The sequence below is a fragment of the Piliocolobus tephrosceles genome, chromosome 17 (genome assembly GCF_002776525.5).
Source record: "Piliocolobus tephrosceles isolate RC106 chromosome 17, ASM277652v3, whole genome shotgun sequence".
Classification (NCBI taxonomy): Eukaryota; Metazoa; Chordata; class Mammalia; order Primates; family Cercopithecidae; genus Piliocolobus; species Piliocolobus tephrosceles.
Genome location: NC_045450.1, coordinates 43,088,192 through 43,106,591, shown reverse-complemented (window position 1 = coordinate 43,106,591; position 18,400 = coordinate 43,088,192). Strand labels below are relative to the sequence as shown.

The 18,400-nt window shown below is 42.2% G+C and overlaps 1 protein-coding gene across 1 annotated transcript; it reads right to left on the bottom strand.

Moving 5' to 3' along the window:
- Positions 1-3,711: 3,711 nt before the first annotated feature.
- GINS3 (GINS complex subunit 3) lies at positions 3,712-14,654 on the bottom strand. The gene is made up of 3 exons (XM_023210069.2): positions 14,106-14,654; positions 6,550-6,783; positions 3,712-5,370 (listed from the first exon to the last, which is right to left on the bottom strand). Exons 1-3 carry the CDS (start codon positions 14,289-14,291, stop codon positions 5,140-5,142), a joined length of 651 nt encoding a protein of 216 aa, XP_023065837.1. The 5' UTR covers positions 14,292-14,654; the 3' UTR covers positions 3,712-5,139.
- Positions 14,655-18,400: the final 3,746 nt, after the last annotated feature.

Sequence of the window (18,400 nt, the reverse complement as noted above, 5' to 3'; positions counted from 1 at the left end):
TGCTCTATAAATCTAAAATTATTTTTAAAATAAAAAGGTTGGCTGGGAGCAGTGGCTCATACCTGTAATTCTAGCACTTTGGGAGACCGAGGTGGATGGATCGCTTGAGCTCAGGAGTCTGGGACCAGCTTGGGCAACATAGCGAGACCCTGTCTCTACTAAAAAAAAAAAAAAAAAAAATTAGCCGTTATGGTGGTGCATGCCTGTAATTCCAGCTACTCCAGAGGCTGAGGTGGGAGAATCGCTTGAGTCTGGGAGATAGAGGTCAAAGTGAGCTGAGATCGCACCACTGCACTCCAGCCTGGGTGACAGAGTGAGACCCTGCCTTGAGAAAAAAAAAAAAAAAGTTGAATGAAATGATGCCTACTTTGTTGATTTGACTCGATCTTGAAAAAGCAGATACAGAAAGGAGATCTCCGCTTCTGGGTGTGTCCTCATTTGCAGCTTTTCCTAGACCATAAGGCTGGCAATGGGACAGCGTAGCCCGGGAGGAGAATGCTGCTATGCTTAAGTAAGGTTGCTTGGCAAGCGAGTTGTTTCTGGCTGCACTATGTCTCCTTTGATTAACTAGGCAGAAAAGCAGAAGCCTAAAAAAACAAAACGAGCTCAAACAAAAGCAGGCTGGGCCTGTTACCTATATTAGTCATTTGCTCTCAGGAAAAAAGTGACTCTACATTTTTCCAGACTTGTCCTTGATTCACTGTACATTTTATTTGTTACTATTAAGGACGAGAGATTTACTCCTGCTCATTCAAAAGGATAATATCAAGAGCTAGCAACACACACACACACACACACACACACACACACACACACACACACACACAGCATTAGCAACAGAATGCCAGCTTTCAGATAATTCAAAAGGATATCATTCAAAAGGATAATATCAAGAGTTAGCAAAACGGAAACACACACACACACATGCACACACAAACACAGAAAGAGATATAGCAACAGAATTCCAGCTTTCAGATACCTTTCCTTAGGTTTAGAACATTTACTTAATTATCTTTTAAACAAATGTTTCTATGTGTATTCAATATTAGAAATTTATCGGCCTGGCACAGTGGCTCACGCCTGTAATCCAAGCATTCTGGGATGACAAGGCAGGTGGACTGATTTGAGCTCAGGAGTTTGAGACCAGCCTGTACCACATACTGAGACCTCTTCTCTACAAAAAATACAAAAATTAGCCAGGCGTGGTGGTGCGTGCCTGTAATCTCAGCTACTTGGGGGGCTGAGGTGGGAGGGTTGTTTAAGCCTGGGAGATCAAGGCTTAAATCACAGCTGCAGTGAGCTGTGATTGGGCCACTGCACTCCAGCTTGGCTAGCAAAGTGAGATCTTGTCTCAAAAATAAAATAAAATGACCTAAAAAGTTGCTTTCACTAGATAAGGAATGTTGAAATTATATTTCTTAGACTAGTTCTTATAGTTGGCCTGGTGCAGTGGCTCATGCCTGTAATCCCAGCACTTTGGGAGGCCGAGGTGGATGGATCACTCGGTCAGGAGATCGAGACCATCCTGGCTAAACCTTGTCTCTCCTAAAAATACAAAAATTAGCTGAGCGTGGTGGCACAGCTTTTCAGGAGGCTGAGGCAGGAGAATAGCTTGAACCCGGGAGGCAGAGGTTGCAGTGAGCTGAGATCGCACCACTGCACTCCAGCCTTGATGACAGAGCAAGACTCTGTCTCAAAAAAAAAAAAAAAAAAAAAAAAAAAATTCTTATAGTTAAGCATCTACCTTACATTTTATAGATTTTTCTCCTGAACACAAAAATATCTGCTTTGAGAAATATATATACAGCCTCTGCGGTCATTTTCTTTTGCCAAGGTCAGTTTAAAATACTACATTTTCACATAGACACAGTTGTTTCAAGCACAAAGATCAAAAGCTCCCTTGGGGTTTCTTGAAGGCTTGGAGGACAGAACGGACAGACGCAGCGTGGAACTGACTGCTGTTTGAACTTCAGTCACTCAGTGCTTCCGCATGCCAGTTTCACTAGTTCGGACACAGTATTCCAGAAACCTCGGATTCAGAGGTGCTGAGAGATTAGTGAGAAGCTCTGTAAGATGCTCAGAATTCTTAGCGAGAAAGTGGACTTTTTATTTAAAATAAGAAACAAATTATTTCTGCCATGCAAGCAATAAAGAAATTCAACATCAGATTAGCAGGGTAAAGATGACTTTTTTTTTTTTTTTGAGATGGAGTCTTGCTCTGTCACCAAGGCTGGAGTGCAGTGGTATGATCTCAGCTCACTGCAACCTCTGCCCCCTGGGTTCAAGTGATTCTCCTGCCTCAGCCTCCTGAGTAGCTGGGGTTACAGGTGCCCACCACCATGCCTGGTTAATTTTCGTATTTTCAGTAGAGACGACAGGTTTCACTGTGTTGGCCAGGCTGGTCTCAAACTCCTAACCTCAAGTTATCCACCCGCCTCGGCCTCCCAAAGTGCTGGGATTACAGGCATGAGCCACTGCACCCGGCTCAAAGATGAGTTTTTAACGAAGTGTGCTGGGATAACTAGGTAGCCTTTATCTCTAAGATGGGAGGGTCTTGAGCAGAGAATTGACAAGATTGGATTTACTTTTTAACAAGAGCACTCTGACTGCTATGGTAAGAAGAGTCTGTAGGTGGAGTGGAGGGTGAATGCAGGGACGCAGTTAGGGGGTGACCCCAAAACTCCAGGAAAGAAATGGTAGGGGCCTGGCCCAAGTGACAGCACCAGAGGTGATGGGGAGGTGGCCGGATGCTGCAAATGATTTGATGGTAGACCCAAAAGATATGGAGAGTGAGAGAAGGAAGGTCAGGGAGGACATAGCGTTTTTGTTCTGAGCAATAGGGAAGGATGGAGTTGTAAAAGATGGAGATGGGGAAGATCAGAGGCGGAGCAGGCCGCGGGGAAGTGGAAACATCAAGCAGGGGGTTGGATCCAAGTCTGGAGCTGGAGGGAGTGATCTGAGCTGGAGATAGGAATTTGGGAGCCATCAGTGTGGAGATGGAGAGCCATGGACAGCCCACAGCCACCCAAATCCAGAAATCACTAACAGCAGGAGACAGAGCCTTGCCCCACTCCTCCTGGCAGCCCACATTGTCCCTGGGAAAAACCTGCATATACTGAAGTCTTCTATCTATAAGGCCACAGTTACGTGGGAACAGAGTGCTTCAGGGCAAAGGGCACACATTTACTCTCTGGAGTTTGAGAGCAATTTGGTATTTGAGTCCATTTGTTGTGTTTGTTTTTTTTTTTTTTTTAATTTACCTCTTGAAGAGAACAAATAAAAATCCAAACGACTGACTGGAGGGCTGCTGGGGAGAGGGGTAGTCCGACAGGCCTGAAGGCAGATCTGTAATTGAAAATGGGTTCAAAGCTACGTGTAACATAATCTGTTCGAAATATAAAATAGGGGCTAAATTTTGGAAATGAATACCTACATATTCCTGACACATGGCCCCCGAGGAATTTCTTTTTTTTAGGAAGTAGGAAAAAACGGCAGCAGACTTAGGGTTGACTTTAAATATAAAGCTATGTGTGAAAAGAATGATGCCAAAAGTTAAATAATATGCTTTTCTCGCTCTATGAATGGTTTCTGGGGCCCTGGCTATATATAAATGCTGCGGTAGTAACGGAAATCTCATCTTCCCAGGACACAGCACCCTCCTACAGAGAACGTACCTGCTATTTATGTGTACCACACGAGCAAAAGAGCATCTGCTGAAACATGGATTTATTTGTGCATTACTGTCAGATATGATCAAAGACAAAATTCTGATAGCTTTGATGATTATCTGTAGTACTAGTGACAGAAAGAGTACTTGTACAGAACATATTCATGTACAAAGTCCATCATTTATTTAGCACTAAAATCAAATTATAAAAACATCAAGTCCATCTTAAAATAGGCATTTTAAAAGCATTTCTGTGGTTCTAAGTTTGCATCAAGGCAATCTAAGTTTGCATCTGCACAATCTGGATACCCAAATCCCTCTATAATCTCCAATGATAAAGACAATTTTTGCTAGTTGTGGAGTGTCAGAGGGGAAGCAGTGAAGCCCTGCGAACGGTCTAATGGGCCCAGGTAATGCTGTTTCTTTCTCAACCTGAGGTTGCATCCTTGATCTTCAGGAAAAGAGATTTGTGCTTGCTTAACCAGGTTCCAGTAAATGGTCAGGGATCTTCTATGCAATAAGGTTGCAAAATTTACTGAAGAGGAAAAAAAAGCACAATGGAGCCTTCTTGTTCTCTTACACTTGCAATGTTAGGTTTCGAAAACAGGGCCCTTTGCAGTCAGCAACAGAGTCCTGACTTCCAGATGTAATGCAGGCTGGTTAACACCCCTTAATAACTACTTTGCAATTCCCAATGACTCCCTGACAGCTTTTCTAGACAGGGAGTGGAATCAGTGTGCGGGTGCTCTTAGGCTCTGAGGCAAAAATAAGCTCAGTTTAACCATTTCCCTTCCGGGCTGACTGCTGAGTTACGCAGATTCCAGTTCATTAAGCCCTGAGTATAGAGTATGAGGCCAATATCTTTTCTTTAGTAAAAGCCATGCCGTTCGTCTGCCTTTCTCTTTTCCTCCTTTATCTGGGCGACTGTTTTTGGAAACTGGGGTAACTCCCTGCAGGCAGGCAGCAGGAGATATTTCGTCAGGCCAGCATGGTGGGGTGCTATCCTCTGTACAACCATGAGGAAGATGAGGCAAATAAGATCGAGAGAACATTTTGTGACCAGGCGAAGATGACCCAGTTTGTACTTGTGCTTTGTGGCTAGTGAAACTGTACATCTGGAGCTGTCCAAACTCCCAGACACAAGGAATCCCAGTCTCAACTCTAACTCTACTGTGATATATTATATGGCAGTGATTCTTATTTAGGAAGGACTTTGATTTCTCCTTGGCCGTGGGTTTTTGGGTTAAAGGGCCTGGGCTGTGTGTCAGCAGGGTGGGACGGTCCTGGAAGACTCACAGAGCCAGGGACACCCACATCCTCCAGCATGTCCAGCTCCCTATAATTCCCTATGGCCACAGGAAATAAGCCACGAAATGGGACAAGATTCTGGTTCTGTACAAGGTCAGCCAGCTCCTATCAAGGACACACAGAGGAATACGTCTACAAGAAGCCATTCTGTGTTCTTCCGGCCTTCAGTCTTCCATATCAGTGAATTTTCTCTTTTTGTAATTCTGAACGAGGTTGGAAGCTGTGATCTGAGAAGCCTGCCCCTTCTCCCAACACTGAAAGTCATTCAGTCCTTTCTGCCCTGTTTGAAATAAGCCTCTCTCCATCTCGTCTAGCCTGCCTACCAGGGCTGAAGTGTCTTCGTTGTAAGCATTCTGTGAGGAGTCCATGATGCGGCGAAAACGTCCAATAAAAGTCTAGAAAACAAGGGAGTAAGAGAAGTCAAGGTTGACCTCATACCCCACAAAGTCATATCCATTTTATCTCAGAACATTTAAATGGCATGAAAAGAAAGAATGATGTGTAGGACTCAGAAGGAGGTCTGAATTCCCTCTAGCACCCAAGTAAGTTATTGCACATTGCCAAGCCTCGATTTCCTCATCTGTGAAGTGGATTGTTATGAAAATCCAGTAAGTTGTTAAGAAAACCAATGAATACATGTAATGCACCTAGCAAATGGCTAGCACACAGCAAGCTCCCTGAGAAACTTTTGTCATTATTAGCATTGTCTTATTAGCACTATCATTAGTCATTAGTAGCAAATGCTTCTGTCCCAAGAGACAGAAATGATGGTTTCTTCTAACAGTAACAGAATAAAAAATAATTATGAAAAATTAAAATAAGGTTATACCATAAAGGATGGGAACTGATGTATAACATTGTTTTGTCCTGGAAAAGTAATAACAATATGAGTTATTGTTTATTACATGGTGTTATATAGTTTTACCACAACTCTAAAATTTTGGCACTATTATCATCTCCATCAATTCTTACAGGTGAATTGATGTCTAGAGAGGTCAAGTAGCTTGACCAAGTCATATTGCTAGTTCATGGCAGGGCCAAGCCCTAACCCCAGAACAAAGGAAGGAAACAAATAACCCAATAACTCTTGTATTTCCAACAGGAGCCCTCAGGCCAGGACTGGAACTGTGTATCTAAGTGTCTGTCATCTGTAATGTACCATCACCCTTTTTTTGTCTTTTTTCTTTTTAATAGAGATGGGATCTCACTATATTGCCCAGGTTGATCTTGAACTCCTGGGCTCAGTGATCCCCCCGCCTTGGCCTCCCAAAGTGCTGGGATTACAGGTGTGAGCCACCACACCTGGCCATCATCACCCTGTTCTCATTTCCTAGAGTTCCTGCTGGCCTCAACTTGTAGCAAGCAAATATGAGTAGTAGCAGACAAGTCATATTAAAAAAAAGTGTGTGTGTATGTGTATATATATAATATATAATGGGAAGACAGTGTAACTGTAGGCTGACCTGGAATAACAAACTAAATTTACAAGTCATACACTGTCCTGGGTAAAAGTAGTATCTGGGCTGGCTCCTGAGACAGGTGCAGCACCACAGGTTTTCACACCCATTACTTGCCTGCAGCAGAGACTGGGAAATGTCTGCATTCTCGGGACTGTCAAAATGCAGGAGTTGGGAGCCAAACCCGTAGAAATGGGGCCCCATTTTGTGGAGGTCCACCACATTGGCATCCGCACTGAACACGGTCCTCCAGCCCTCCTGGTAGATCTTGGGGAGTTCCACAGAAAGGATCCGTCGCTTGTTGTCAAAAAGTCCTTTTGCCAGCCACAAGGGGAGTTCAAGCTTGGAACCCTGCAGCATGCATGAATGTAGATTTTAAAAACAGACAAATAACATAGGAAATGTGTGTGACGAAAAGGAAATACACATCGCCTGAGCAATACTATCTTTTCTCTCTGGGGGAGTGGCCGTCAAGCACAGAAGACCTGGTCGTGACCTGAAGCAATGAAGTGCGTGGGCTGAAGTTTTATGTGATGATGGAATGGAGAGAGAAAATGGACTTATACAACAAAAACATGGTGGAGAACAAAAATGTAGGATGAGAGAGTCTTCTAAGTAACACAAATAAAAACTGTCCAATCGTAGACACTTCAGAACTATAGTAAACATTTCCTTTTTCTTTGAATATTCAATATTTATTCTAAATATCCAATTGCCGAGTGCCTGCTATGTGCTAATGACCCTATTGGGTGCTAGGGGTCAGAAAGAAAAATAGGATCAACCTGAGCTGGGGTGGCAGCCCCTTCCCATCCCACTTCACAGCTTCAGAGATGACAGAACACATGTCTCTAGTTTTTAAAGCCTCAACAGAATTAGTAAACAAGATAAGGTGGTCATGACAGACCAGAAATTAAGAGTCATAAATCTCCAAAAAAATCAAAGGCAAACAACTGGATTGAGTGAAGCAATAAAAGCCAAAAACTCTCACAAGGGAGAACTGTTGCAAAAAGATGGGAACAGCTTTGTGGATGTGGAAGCAGAGCTTTTGGCAAACTGCACAGGACTAGACAGACCAACATTGAGTTCAAGGCTGCCAACACCACCAGGACATGAGGGCCTAAGATCTGAGACAGAAGGGACGGATGTAAGCCCTCTATTTGACATTGAATAGCAGAGAAATTAGGCGCCAACTTTAAGATAAATTTAAAAATCAAATGGAAATTCCAGAACTGAAAAATATAATAATTAAACCTAACAAGTCAATAGATTAAATCAAATTTAACATGTTTATTGGACTGGATATGGATGAAGAGAGGACTGTGAATGGGAGAAAAGGTCAATAGAAAATATTCAGACTAAAGCATCTAGAGAAAAAACAGAGAAGAGCCTAAGAGATGTATGAAATAAGGTGTAAAAGAAAGAAAAACTTCAACATGCATGTATTTTAATGGGGAGGAGGGACAGACTGAGGCAAAATAAATGTCTGAAGAGATAATAGCTATACATTATTCAAAATTAAAAAAAGATATCAAACCACAGATTCAAGGAACATTACGAATAACAAGTATTAATAGAATAAATACTAATAAAAATCACAACTAGGCATATATTACCTGAATTGTGAGACCAAAGACAGAGAAAATCTTAAAAACAGCTGTAGATGGGAGTGAGGAACACACTGCCTTTAAAGAAGGAACATTAAGAATTAAAGCCAACTTCTTAGCCGGGCGCAGTGGCTCATGCCTGTAATCCCAACACTTTGGGAGGCTGAGGCAGGCAAATCACCTGAGCTCAGGAGTTAGAGACGGGCCTGACCAACATGGTGAAACGCTGTTTCTACTAAAAATACAAAAATTAGCCAGGCATAGTGGTGGGCGCCTATAATCCTAGCTACTTGGGAGGCTGAGGCAGGAAGCTCACTTGAATCCGGGAGGTGGAGTTCGCAGTGAGCCGAGATCACACCATTGCACTCCAGCCTGGGTGACAGAGTGAGACTCCATCTCAAAAAAAAAAAAAAAAAAGCCAACTTCTTAACAGAAACTATGGAAGACGCAAAACAATGGAAATGGATTTTTTTAACGTGCTAAAAGAAAATAACTGCGAGTGTAAAACCTTATACCCAGTGAAAATATTCTTTAAAAGTAAAGGTGAAATAAAGGCATTTCCATAGAGAAAGTATGCAGAAAAGAGTTAACACAGTAGGCCTGAGACTGCTATCTTAGCAAGGCCTGCTTGTAAGGTTGGCCCTTGGTTGGCATCTGGGAACTTGGATTTCAGAAAAGGGATTCTCACCCGTCCCAGAACCAATGAGAGTGTGCCTGAACTGTTTGTGCAAACAAGGCGATTCATGTTGAACAACTGCTTTGCCTCTGGAAGTCTGAATTTTGGTCTGTGCTGGACAGAAAGTGCCACATGAACAGCCTCCAATAAAACCCTGGGGACTGAGTCTGTAACAAGCTTCCCTGGTAAACAGTATTTCACACATTTTATCAGAATTCAAATTACTGGAGAATTTAAGTGTGTCCTGTGTGACTCCACTAGGAGAGGACTCTTGGAAGCTTGTGCCTGGTCTCCTCCAGACTTTACTCCATGCAACCTTTTCCTCTGCTGATTCTGCTTTATATCCTTTTGATGTAATAAATCTTAACCATGAGCTGAGTCCTTTGAGTCTTCTTAGTGAACCATGAAATCTGGGTTGGTTCTGGGGATCTGTGACACAGACAGAAACTGAGAATTATCACCAGAAGATCCAGAGTAAGGGAATTCTGAAGAAAGAATGAAAATGATTCCAGAAAGAACTATGGAAATGCAAAAAGCAAAAAAGAGTAATGAAAAGAATATGTAAGTGGATATATAATAATACTGTTTTATAGGGTTTTCAATGAGTCAAATTAGAATACATCATGATTAACACAAGTGACAAAATGGGTTTAAGTGTTCTAAGATTCTAGTCATTTCTGTGAAGTGGTGAAAGTAGTAACTTATATAACATTCTTTTTAGTCAAAAATGATTGTGTAATATATTTAAGGTAGCCACTAAAGTAGAAGAAGAGTATATAACTAAATAAACTAATAAAAAGGTAAATGAATAGCAAAATAAATTTGATTAATGCAAAAGAAGTCAAGAAAGGATAGAAAAAGAAAGCTAAAACAGATGGGACATAAGAAAAAAGTAGGAAGGTAAAAATGAACACAAATGTGTCAATATTAAATTAAATGTAAATGGATTAAATATACCAATTAAAAATCAGCACACTGAATAAAAACCAAAACCCAACTACATGCTGCTTAAAAAGAGACATACCTTAAATATGAAGACACAGAAAAATTAAAAATAGGATGAAAAAATGTCATGTAAACACTAATCAAAAGACAGGAACATTACTAGAGATAAAGAGGGACATGTGACAACAATAAAAGGGTCATTATATCTACCAGAAAATTAATATTTGTCTAAATTAACAGAAGGATAAACAGACAAACCCATAATCATAGTGAGAGACTTTAACATTTTTTTAATTTTTTTTTTTTTTTTTTTTTTAGAGATGGGGTCTTGTTCTGTCACCCAGGCTGGAGTGCAATGGTCTTCTAGGCTCAAGTAATCCTCCTGACTCAGTCTCCTGAGTAGGTGGGACTAGAGGCATGTGCCACCACACTCAGCTAATTTTTCAATTTTTCCTAGAGAGAGGGTCCTGCTATGTTGCCTAGGCTGATCTCAAACTCCTGGCCTCAAGTGATCCTCCCACCTCCACCTCCCAAAGTGCTAGGGTTACAGGCAGGAGCCACTATGCCTGGTCCACATGTTTTTCAGGATTAAAAAAAAAAAATAGAAAAAAAAAATCGCAAGGATAGAGAATATCTCAACAAAACAATTAAGAAATGAGCTAATTCACACATACAGATTATTTATTGGACACCATGACTTCACATAGACATCTTTTCAAGTCCACACAGAATGGTTAAATTAGTCTTATGCTTTGCCATAGATCAAGTCTCAGCAACTTTCAAAAGACTGAAATCATGCAGACTATGTTTTCTGGCCACAGTGGAATTAAGCTAGAAATAAAAAACAAAAATGGTAAATGACCAAATCTCAAAATGTTTGAAATTAAGCACTAGTCTTGTAAATACCTATGGGTCAAAAAAGAAATCACAATAGAAATTAAACAGTTTTTTAAAATTTTTATTTTTTTTTTTGAGACATTATCTTGCTCTGTCACCTAGGCTGGAGTGCAGTGGTGTGATCATGGCTCACTGCAGTACTGACCCTCCAAGGCTTAAATGGTCCTCTTGCCTCAGCCTCCTGAGTAGCTGGGACCACAGGTGTGTGCTACCGTGCCTGGCTTTTTTTATTTTTATTTTTTGTAGAGATGGGGACTCACTATGTTGCCTAGGCTGGTCTCGAACTCCTGGGCTCAAGTGATCCTCCTGCCTCCACCTCCCAGTGTTGGGTTTATAGGTGTGAGCCACCGTGCCTGGCCTAAAAAGTATTTTAGTTCATTGATAATGAAAATATAACACACCAAAACTTATGAAATGCAATTAAAGTTGTACTTAAAAGAAATGTATCGCTATGAATGTATAAAAATAGACTGAAAAATTAATGATCTAAGTTTCCATCTCAAAATGTGGGTGTGTTTGTGGTGGGGAATAATAGAAAATTAAACCCAAATAAAGTAGAAGAATTAAGAACTGAATGACCTAAAATAAGGTACAAAAGAGAAAACTAACAGAGTCCTAAGTTAGTTCTTTTAAAAGAATAAAAAAATTGATAGACTCCTGGCAAGGGTAATCAAGAAAGGGAGAACACAACTTATTAATATTAAAAATAAAATAAGGGCACCACTGTAATCCTACTGACATTAAAAAGATAGTAAAGGAAATTCTGAACATTGTACTGATACCATTGAAAATTTAGACCAAAAAAAAAAAAAAAAGATACAAAAATTAGCTGGGCGGCCGGGTGCAGTGACTCAAGCCTGTAATCCCAGCACTTTGGGAGGCCAAGACGGGCGGATCACGAGGTCAGGAGATCGAGACCACCCTGGCTAACACGGTGAAACCCCGTCTCTACTAAAAAACACAAAAAACTACCCAGCTACTCAGGAGGCTGAGGCAGGAGAATGGCGTAAACCCGGGAGGCAGAGCTTGCAATGAGCTGAGATCCGGTCACTGCACTGCAGCCTGGGCGACACAGTGAAGACTCCGTCTCAAAAAAAAAAAAAAATTAGCTGGGCATGGTGGCATGCGCCTGCAATCCCAGCCACATAGGTGGCTGAGGTGTGACAATCACTTGAGCCTGGGAGGTCAAGGCTGCAGTGAGCCATATCACACCACTGCACTCCAGCCTGGGCAACAGAGCAAGACCCTGTCTCAAAAAAAAAAAAAAAAAAAAGATAATATGGTCAAATTTTTAGTTAAAAACCAATATACCAAAATGAACACAAGAAGAAATAAAGTCTGAATAATTCTATAAATGAAATTAAATGTCATACAAACCTTCCTACACAAATCTCCCATGCAGAAGGATTCTAAAGTATTAATGGAGACACTGCACTCAAAAGAAGTGGAACATGACTCCCTCCTCCTTCAGTGAGTGATAATGACTTCCGTCCAGAGCACAGTATGAAAACGTGGAGCAACCTCATGGACATTACCTCTGCCAAGGTTCAAATGAACAGTAAAAAGTCCTGTTGATGGTAGGTACCCTTAATATGTGATGAAAATGGCATTTTGCCTCTGTGGTCTTCCTCCCTAAAGCTGATAACCAAGTCTAATCCTGAGAAAAAAGAATAAAAACAAAAACAAAGGTGGCTGCGCGAGGTGGCTCACACCTGTAATCCCAGCACTTTGGGAGGCTGAGGTGGGTGGATCACTTGAAGTCAGGAGTTCCAGCCCAGCCTGGGCAACCTGGTGAAACCCTGGCTCTACTAAAAATACAAAAATTAGCTGGGTGTGATGGTGGGCACCTGTAATCCCAGCTACTTGGGAGGCTGAGGCAGGAGAATCGCTTGAACCCAGGAGGTGGAAGAGGCTGTAGTGAGCTGAGATTATGCCACTGCACTCCAGCCTGGATGACAGGGCAACTCTGTCAAAAAACCAAAAAAACCAAAACCAAAAACAAAACTACCCCAAAACCAAAGATTTCCAATTGAGGAACATTTTACAAAATACCTGACCACCACTCCACAAAACCGTCAACGTCATTAGAACAAGGAGGTCTGATTAACTGTCAGGAGGCTAAGGAAACATGTCTACTAAATGCAATGTGGTACCCTAGGTGGAATCCTGAAACAGAAAAAGGACATTAACTAAAAACTAAGGAAATATGAATAAAGTATGGGCAGCATAGCGCCATGTTTACCAGTGTTTATGGGAACGAAATCCTCATTTGCTAGGATACAAAGTCAACAGATAATGTCTACATCCAAACAACAACAACAACAAAAAACAACCCAACAAGGTAAGTTTAAGAAAATTATTTAGAAATACAGAGATGAATCTTAAGACACCACTAAAAAAGGTACATGAGCCCTGTGGACTTGGAGGGGGAAGTGGGAAAAGCAAGGCAGGGCCTGTTATTTTTTCTTATAAATCTTTTGGTACTATTTGACTCGAGATGGAGTCTTGCTCTGTAGCCAGGCTGGAGTGCAATGGCACAATTTCAGCTCACTGAAAACTCTGCCTCCTGGGTTCAAGCAATTCTCCTGCCTCAGCCTCCGAGTAGCTGGAACTACTCGCCACCACAATCAGCTAATTTTTGTATTTTTAGTAGAGATGGGGTTTCACCATGTTGGCCAGGATGGTCTTGATTTCTTGACCTCGTGATCCGCTAGCCTCGGCCTCCCAAAGTGCTGGAATTACAGGAGTGAGCCACCGCGCCTGGCCTATTTGACTTTTAAAACGTTGGTTATGTATTACTTTGATAAAAGTTAATTTGAAACAAACAGACCAAACAAAAAACATCGTTCTAAACAAAATAGGTGAAACAGGAAATCCAACATAACCATTACAAGCCCTGTTCCTGGGACAGTTTTATATTTGAAGCTATACGACCTTTGGTTCCGAATCCCAGCTCACCACTAACTGAAGCTCCTGGCCAAGTGACCCAAAGTTTCTGGCTGTTGAACGATTAAAGGGAAAAGCTTACTCCCCACACCCATCCATGCTGGCACTAAGTAAGCCCTCAGTAAGTGGGTGCTGATCCTGTCATCATTATGCAGGCATGAATCTAGCAACTTGGGGTTCCCGCTTATCACATGCTCTTACAGAGCCCAAAGCTGTTTTAAGGCAAACATAATCAGAACTCTAATTCTGAAGTATTCAGCTGGAGCCAATCTTCAAGCATTCAACACACGTTGCAGGGGGTGGTAGGGGGAAAGACACTAACGAATTTGGACAGTTTCAAAAATGAAATCAATGTTGGAGGCTGCTTGGCGACCTAGGATAAATGTAGTTTCACCACAGATGGCGAACAACAAGTCTGGAGAGCACCCTGAGCGCGACGGGACCCCTGCAGAGTTTCCAGGAAGAAGTCGTTAGCGCCTTCGGCCCTGGCTTCACGAAAACTACAAATCCCAGGGGGCAGCGCACCCCGACGCGGCGTCCCAGGGCCGCGAGGCCCGCCGGGAGCTGAAGTCTTTCCGGGCGGGACCCCGCACCCAAAGGCTCACCTGTGGGACGGCGTTGTCAGTCTCGGCGCCTGCGCTCCGCTCCAGGAAGAAAGCGCCAAGGCGAGGCAGGGCGGTCTCCGTGCGTACCGGCAGCTTCTCGTGGGACATCAGGATGTCGTCCAAAGAAAGAAAGTTCTCCTCAGGCCCCAGCGCACCCGACTCCACTCGGAAATAAGCCTCCGACATGGCGGCCACTTGAACTTCTCCGCTTCCACTCGCGTGATTCCGAGGAGCCTCAGGGAGTTAGGGGTGTACAAGACAGGGAGGCGGACACTGGGCAGTATGGTTGGGGTCAGGAAAGTGGATTGAAACTCGTTTCCCGCGCCCAAGGACGCGTCAGACAGGAGCAGTCGATTCGGACGGTACCGCCCAGGCAGAAACAATCGACCAAGTCTGCAGATTTAGAGCAGCTGTACAGGGCAGGGGAGCGGTAGGTGGGGGCGCCGGAAGTTCTCTTCCCTCCGCTTGTTGCCCAGTAGGGGAACGTTATGAAGAAGCTGGAACGCTCGCTGAAGCTCCTGGACCCATTTGTACTGGATTGTGTTCATGTGATCCTTAAATATTTATATGAAATTAAAAACACTTTGCAACACTTTTAGGGGTTTAAAATAAAGGCATCTTGTGCCCTTCACTCCAGGCCTAAGTCCAACTCTTTCCTACAGTTTTTTTCACTGTGCAACTCCGTTAATCTTGGATTTGAAAGAAATGTTAAACAAAAACTTCCAGCACTATCCCCAGCGAGTTATTATAGTCTGGATGATGAACCAGTGTGTTGTATTTGGTTAGTATTTTGGTGGGAGTTGGTTGGGGTGGGTAGAGGGGTGGAGCACTAGACTGCACATGGCTTGCAAAGGTTGTGAGTGTACTTCAGGGTGTCCTAGCTCATCATCAACTGACAATCTCCTTTTGTGGCTCTGAATTTAAATCCCTAAAAATGGAAATCCAATTGGTCCAGTTTATCGATTGGTCCAGGCAGGCCACAATGGTCACAGATCGCCAGCCACCCTATAGATGGGGGTGCCTGTGTTGGGTGCGATCACTATCCAGTGACCAGGGGAAGGACCATGGTCGCATAGTATCAGGTTTGATGACTGTCCTCAGCCAGGGCTATGGGTGGTAGCAGATTGTTGAGAGATGCACTACAGAACTTACTTCATCTAGAACAGCATTTCTGTGGCTACTGGAGTTGGGAGTAAAGGGTGTGTGGGAAGTGAGGTGTGTATTAATCATGGATTTTAGTTTCTGTTTTCTGTATTTTATGATGCGTTAACATCTTGGGGTCTTGGGGACCTGGGGAAGAATTGCCCCTCCAGAGTTAGCTAATTCCTAGAGATAGCAAACAACTTGCTTGTGAACACCCCTTTCATATACAAACCAACCAACCCAAGCCTATATCCCCACACCACCTTTATCCATCTCACACACCAATATTTTCCCTGCCCCAAGTCACTGTAATAAATCACCCCATGGCCAAGTACCAGACAACTAAAATTCACCCCTATATCCCAGAGCTCGCCAACATTATTCAAACTATTCAATCCTAAGCTTGCTCAGACTTCCCTTCCCTGCCTTGCCCATTGCTTCCCACGGCAATAAAGGCTCTGGGCTTTCTCCTTGCTCCCTCTACTTCCTCATTGACCCTAATACTTTCTCGTGTGGTCATAGGCACAGTCCCTTCTCTTAAGAACCATAAAACTTTCAAAGGCATTGGCCACTAATTCATTGATTGTCATCACCCAGTCACCTTTATAAATGAAATTCAGAGGACAACGAAAACAAGGTACAGTGGGGTGGAAAGGCATGGTCAAACTCTGGAAAGTCTTGGTACATTTCTAAGGAGTTAGGCCATTCCATAGAAAATGGGAGGAAAATGCAAGGTTTGGGGGCAAATAATAACATAAATCCGAGCTTCAGGAAGAGAATTCCAGCAGTAGATAAAGAAGAGAGAGAGATTAGATACTTGGAAGCTGTTCAATGGGCAGTATTTGGCAACCAATTGGATATAGGAAGTGAAGTATAGAGAGTAGTCAGAGATTCAAGTTTTGAACCTGGTTGAGCAGGTGGATGGACATGTCATGGATAGATACACAGAACACAGGAATAGGGGCAGTTGGAGGGAAAGGATGAATTCAGTTTGGGACACATGGTGTCCAGGAGCTACTAGACAGGAAGGTCTGCAGCCCAATGGAGAAAGCAGCCTAGAAGCTTTAGAGAGGAGGCACGTTGAGAGGCAGTTATATGAAGGTTTTTTCCTTTTTCATATTTTAAATGTTCGGTTTGTGATACAGTCCAATGTAAAAATAAACACAATCTGCAGTGATAATTAAAATTTCTCTGATGACATGGATATATGGTACTGGATGTAGTTTGAGATAGAAATATAATTTGGCTAATTGAAGGCAATGTTATTTACTGCCAAGGACAGTAAGCTATTTTTTATGCTGATATAATTAAGATAGATGCATACTGATTTATTGATGCCAAAGAAAGGCATTATCTTCGTACAAAGACTAGAATACTGGCTCCAAACTCAAATACCACTATTATTTTAATAATAAAGTAACAGGCTAATGTTTAACATAACATCAGATTGCCTTATTTGTCTTATTTAATGTCTTGGCTTATCATGAAACTATCATTGTGTGTATACTGTTACTCTATTTAAACTATCCTTTTGTTGAACTAATGAACAAGTGAATAAATCAGAAAAAGGTGAAATTAACGAATATTTCAGCTTATGATGCTGAACTGCATCAATTCATTTGACAAAAGTGGCATGTGGTTTTCAAGCACAGATATGTGTTAACAGCTTAAATCCTAAGAGCCAGTAGTATTTCTGTTCTCTGAGAAAGCTGATACTGATAATATCCAGAGTATATTTGGTATATTTACAATATACAAAATTTCAGTATTCTGAAAAATGTCTGCTGGATCCTTGAAAATAGAGTACTTTTTTCATTATAATCCTTTCAAGATTTCAGAATCATAGAACTGCAGTGTTTTATAACTTAGAACAAGTGTTTTGGTGAACAGGGCAGGGGCTGCTTTAGCTTTTATGACTTGCCCTCAAAAGTCACAGCCTCCAAAGAACACACAGGCTTTAGATGAGCAAAACCTCAAGCAACCTTTACATCTGTTCTTTTGAATCCCAGTGCTTTCTAAATTTCTTTCATTGAGTGAGGAGGTTGTGGTGCAAGTGACAGAAATGCAAATCTGGGGGTGGGGAGAAAAAGGAGAAATATGAAAAACTGTACACATGGTTCATTGAAAGAAAAAGAAAGAAAAAAGAAATGTATTGGGCACCATCCTTCCAGTTGTCTGCTCAGGCCAAAATTTTGGGGTTTTGCTTGATCTGCTCTCCTAACCCTTACACTTTGTAGTGGCCCATCAGCTAACTGGCCCATCTGCAAATGTTGACTTAACATTCATATTTCTAGAATCTGACCATTTCTCATCATTCTGGTTTAAGTCACCATCACCTCTTTCTTGAATTTTTGCATTAGCTCTCTAGTCTCCTTTCTTCTGCCCATGACCTCCCTGTTGTTCCTTAAGCATCCCAGACACACTTGATCCTCAGTGCTTTGCATTGTCTGTTCTGCTACCTGAATTGTGTTTCTCTTGGATTTTCACATGGCTTGTCCCTTTCAGGTCTTTACTCAAAAGTCACTGTCGCGATGAGGTCTTCCCTGGCCACCCTATCTAAAATTTTAACTATTTAACAACAGTTTTAACTTACACACTTGATATCCCTCGCTGTGGTTTGACAATATCCCGCAAAATTCATGCGTTGGAAACATAATCCCCAATACAACGATGTTGGGATGTGAGGTATAATGGGAAGTGTTTAGATCATGAGGGTTCTACCCTCAAGAATGGATTAATGCCATTATAAAAAGGGGTTGGGGGAGTGGGTTCTCTCTCTACACATGCCATGTGAGAACACAGAATTTGTCCCCCTGTTGGCCCTTCTGACTTCCACCATGTGAGGACAGCAAGAAGGCCCTCATCAGATGCTGGTGCCTTGATCTTGGACTTCCCAGCCTCCAGAATTATGAGAGAATAAATTTCTGTTATTTAGAAATTACCAAGTCTCAGCTATTCTGTTACAGCTGCACAGAATGGACTGACACCCACCTTTCCCTTCAGCACTGATCAGTCTCTAACTATATATTTTACTTATCTTGTTTATTTTACTTTGTTATTTTTCTTTTGAGAAGGAGTTTTGCTCTTGTTGCCCAGGCTGGAGTGCAACGCACAATCTCTGCTCACTGCAACCTCCACCTCCCGGTTTCAAG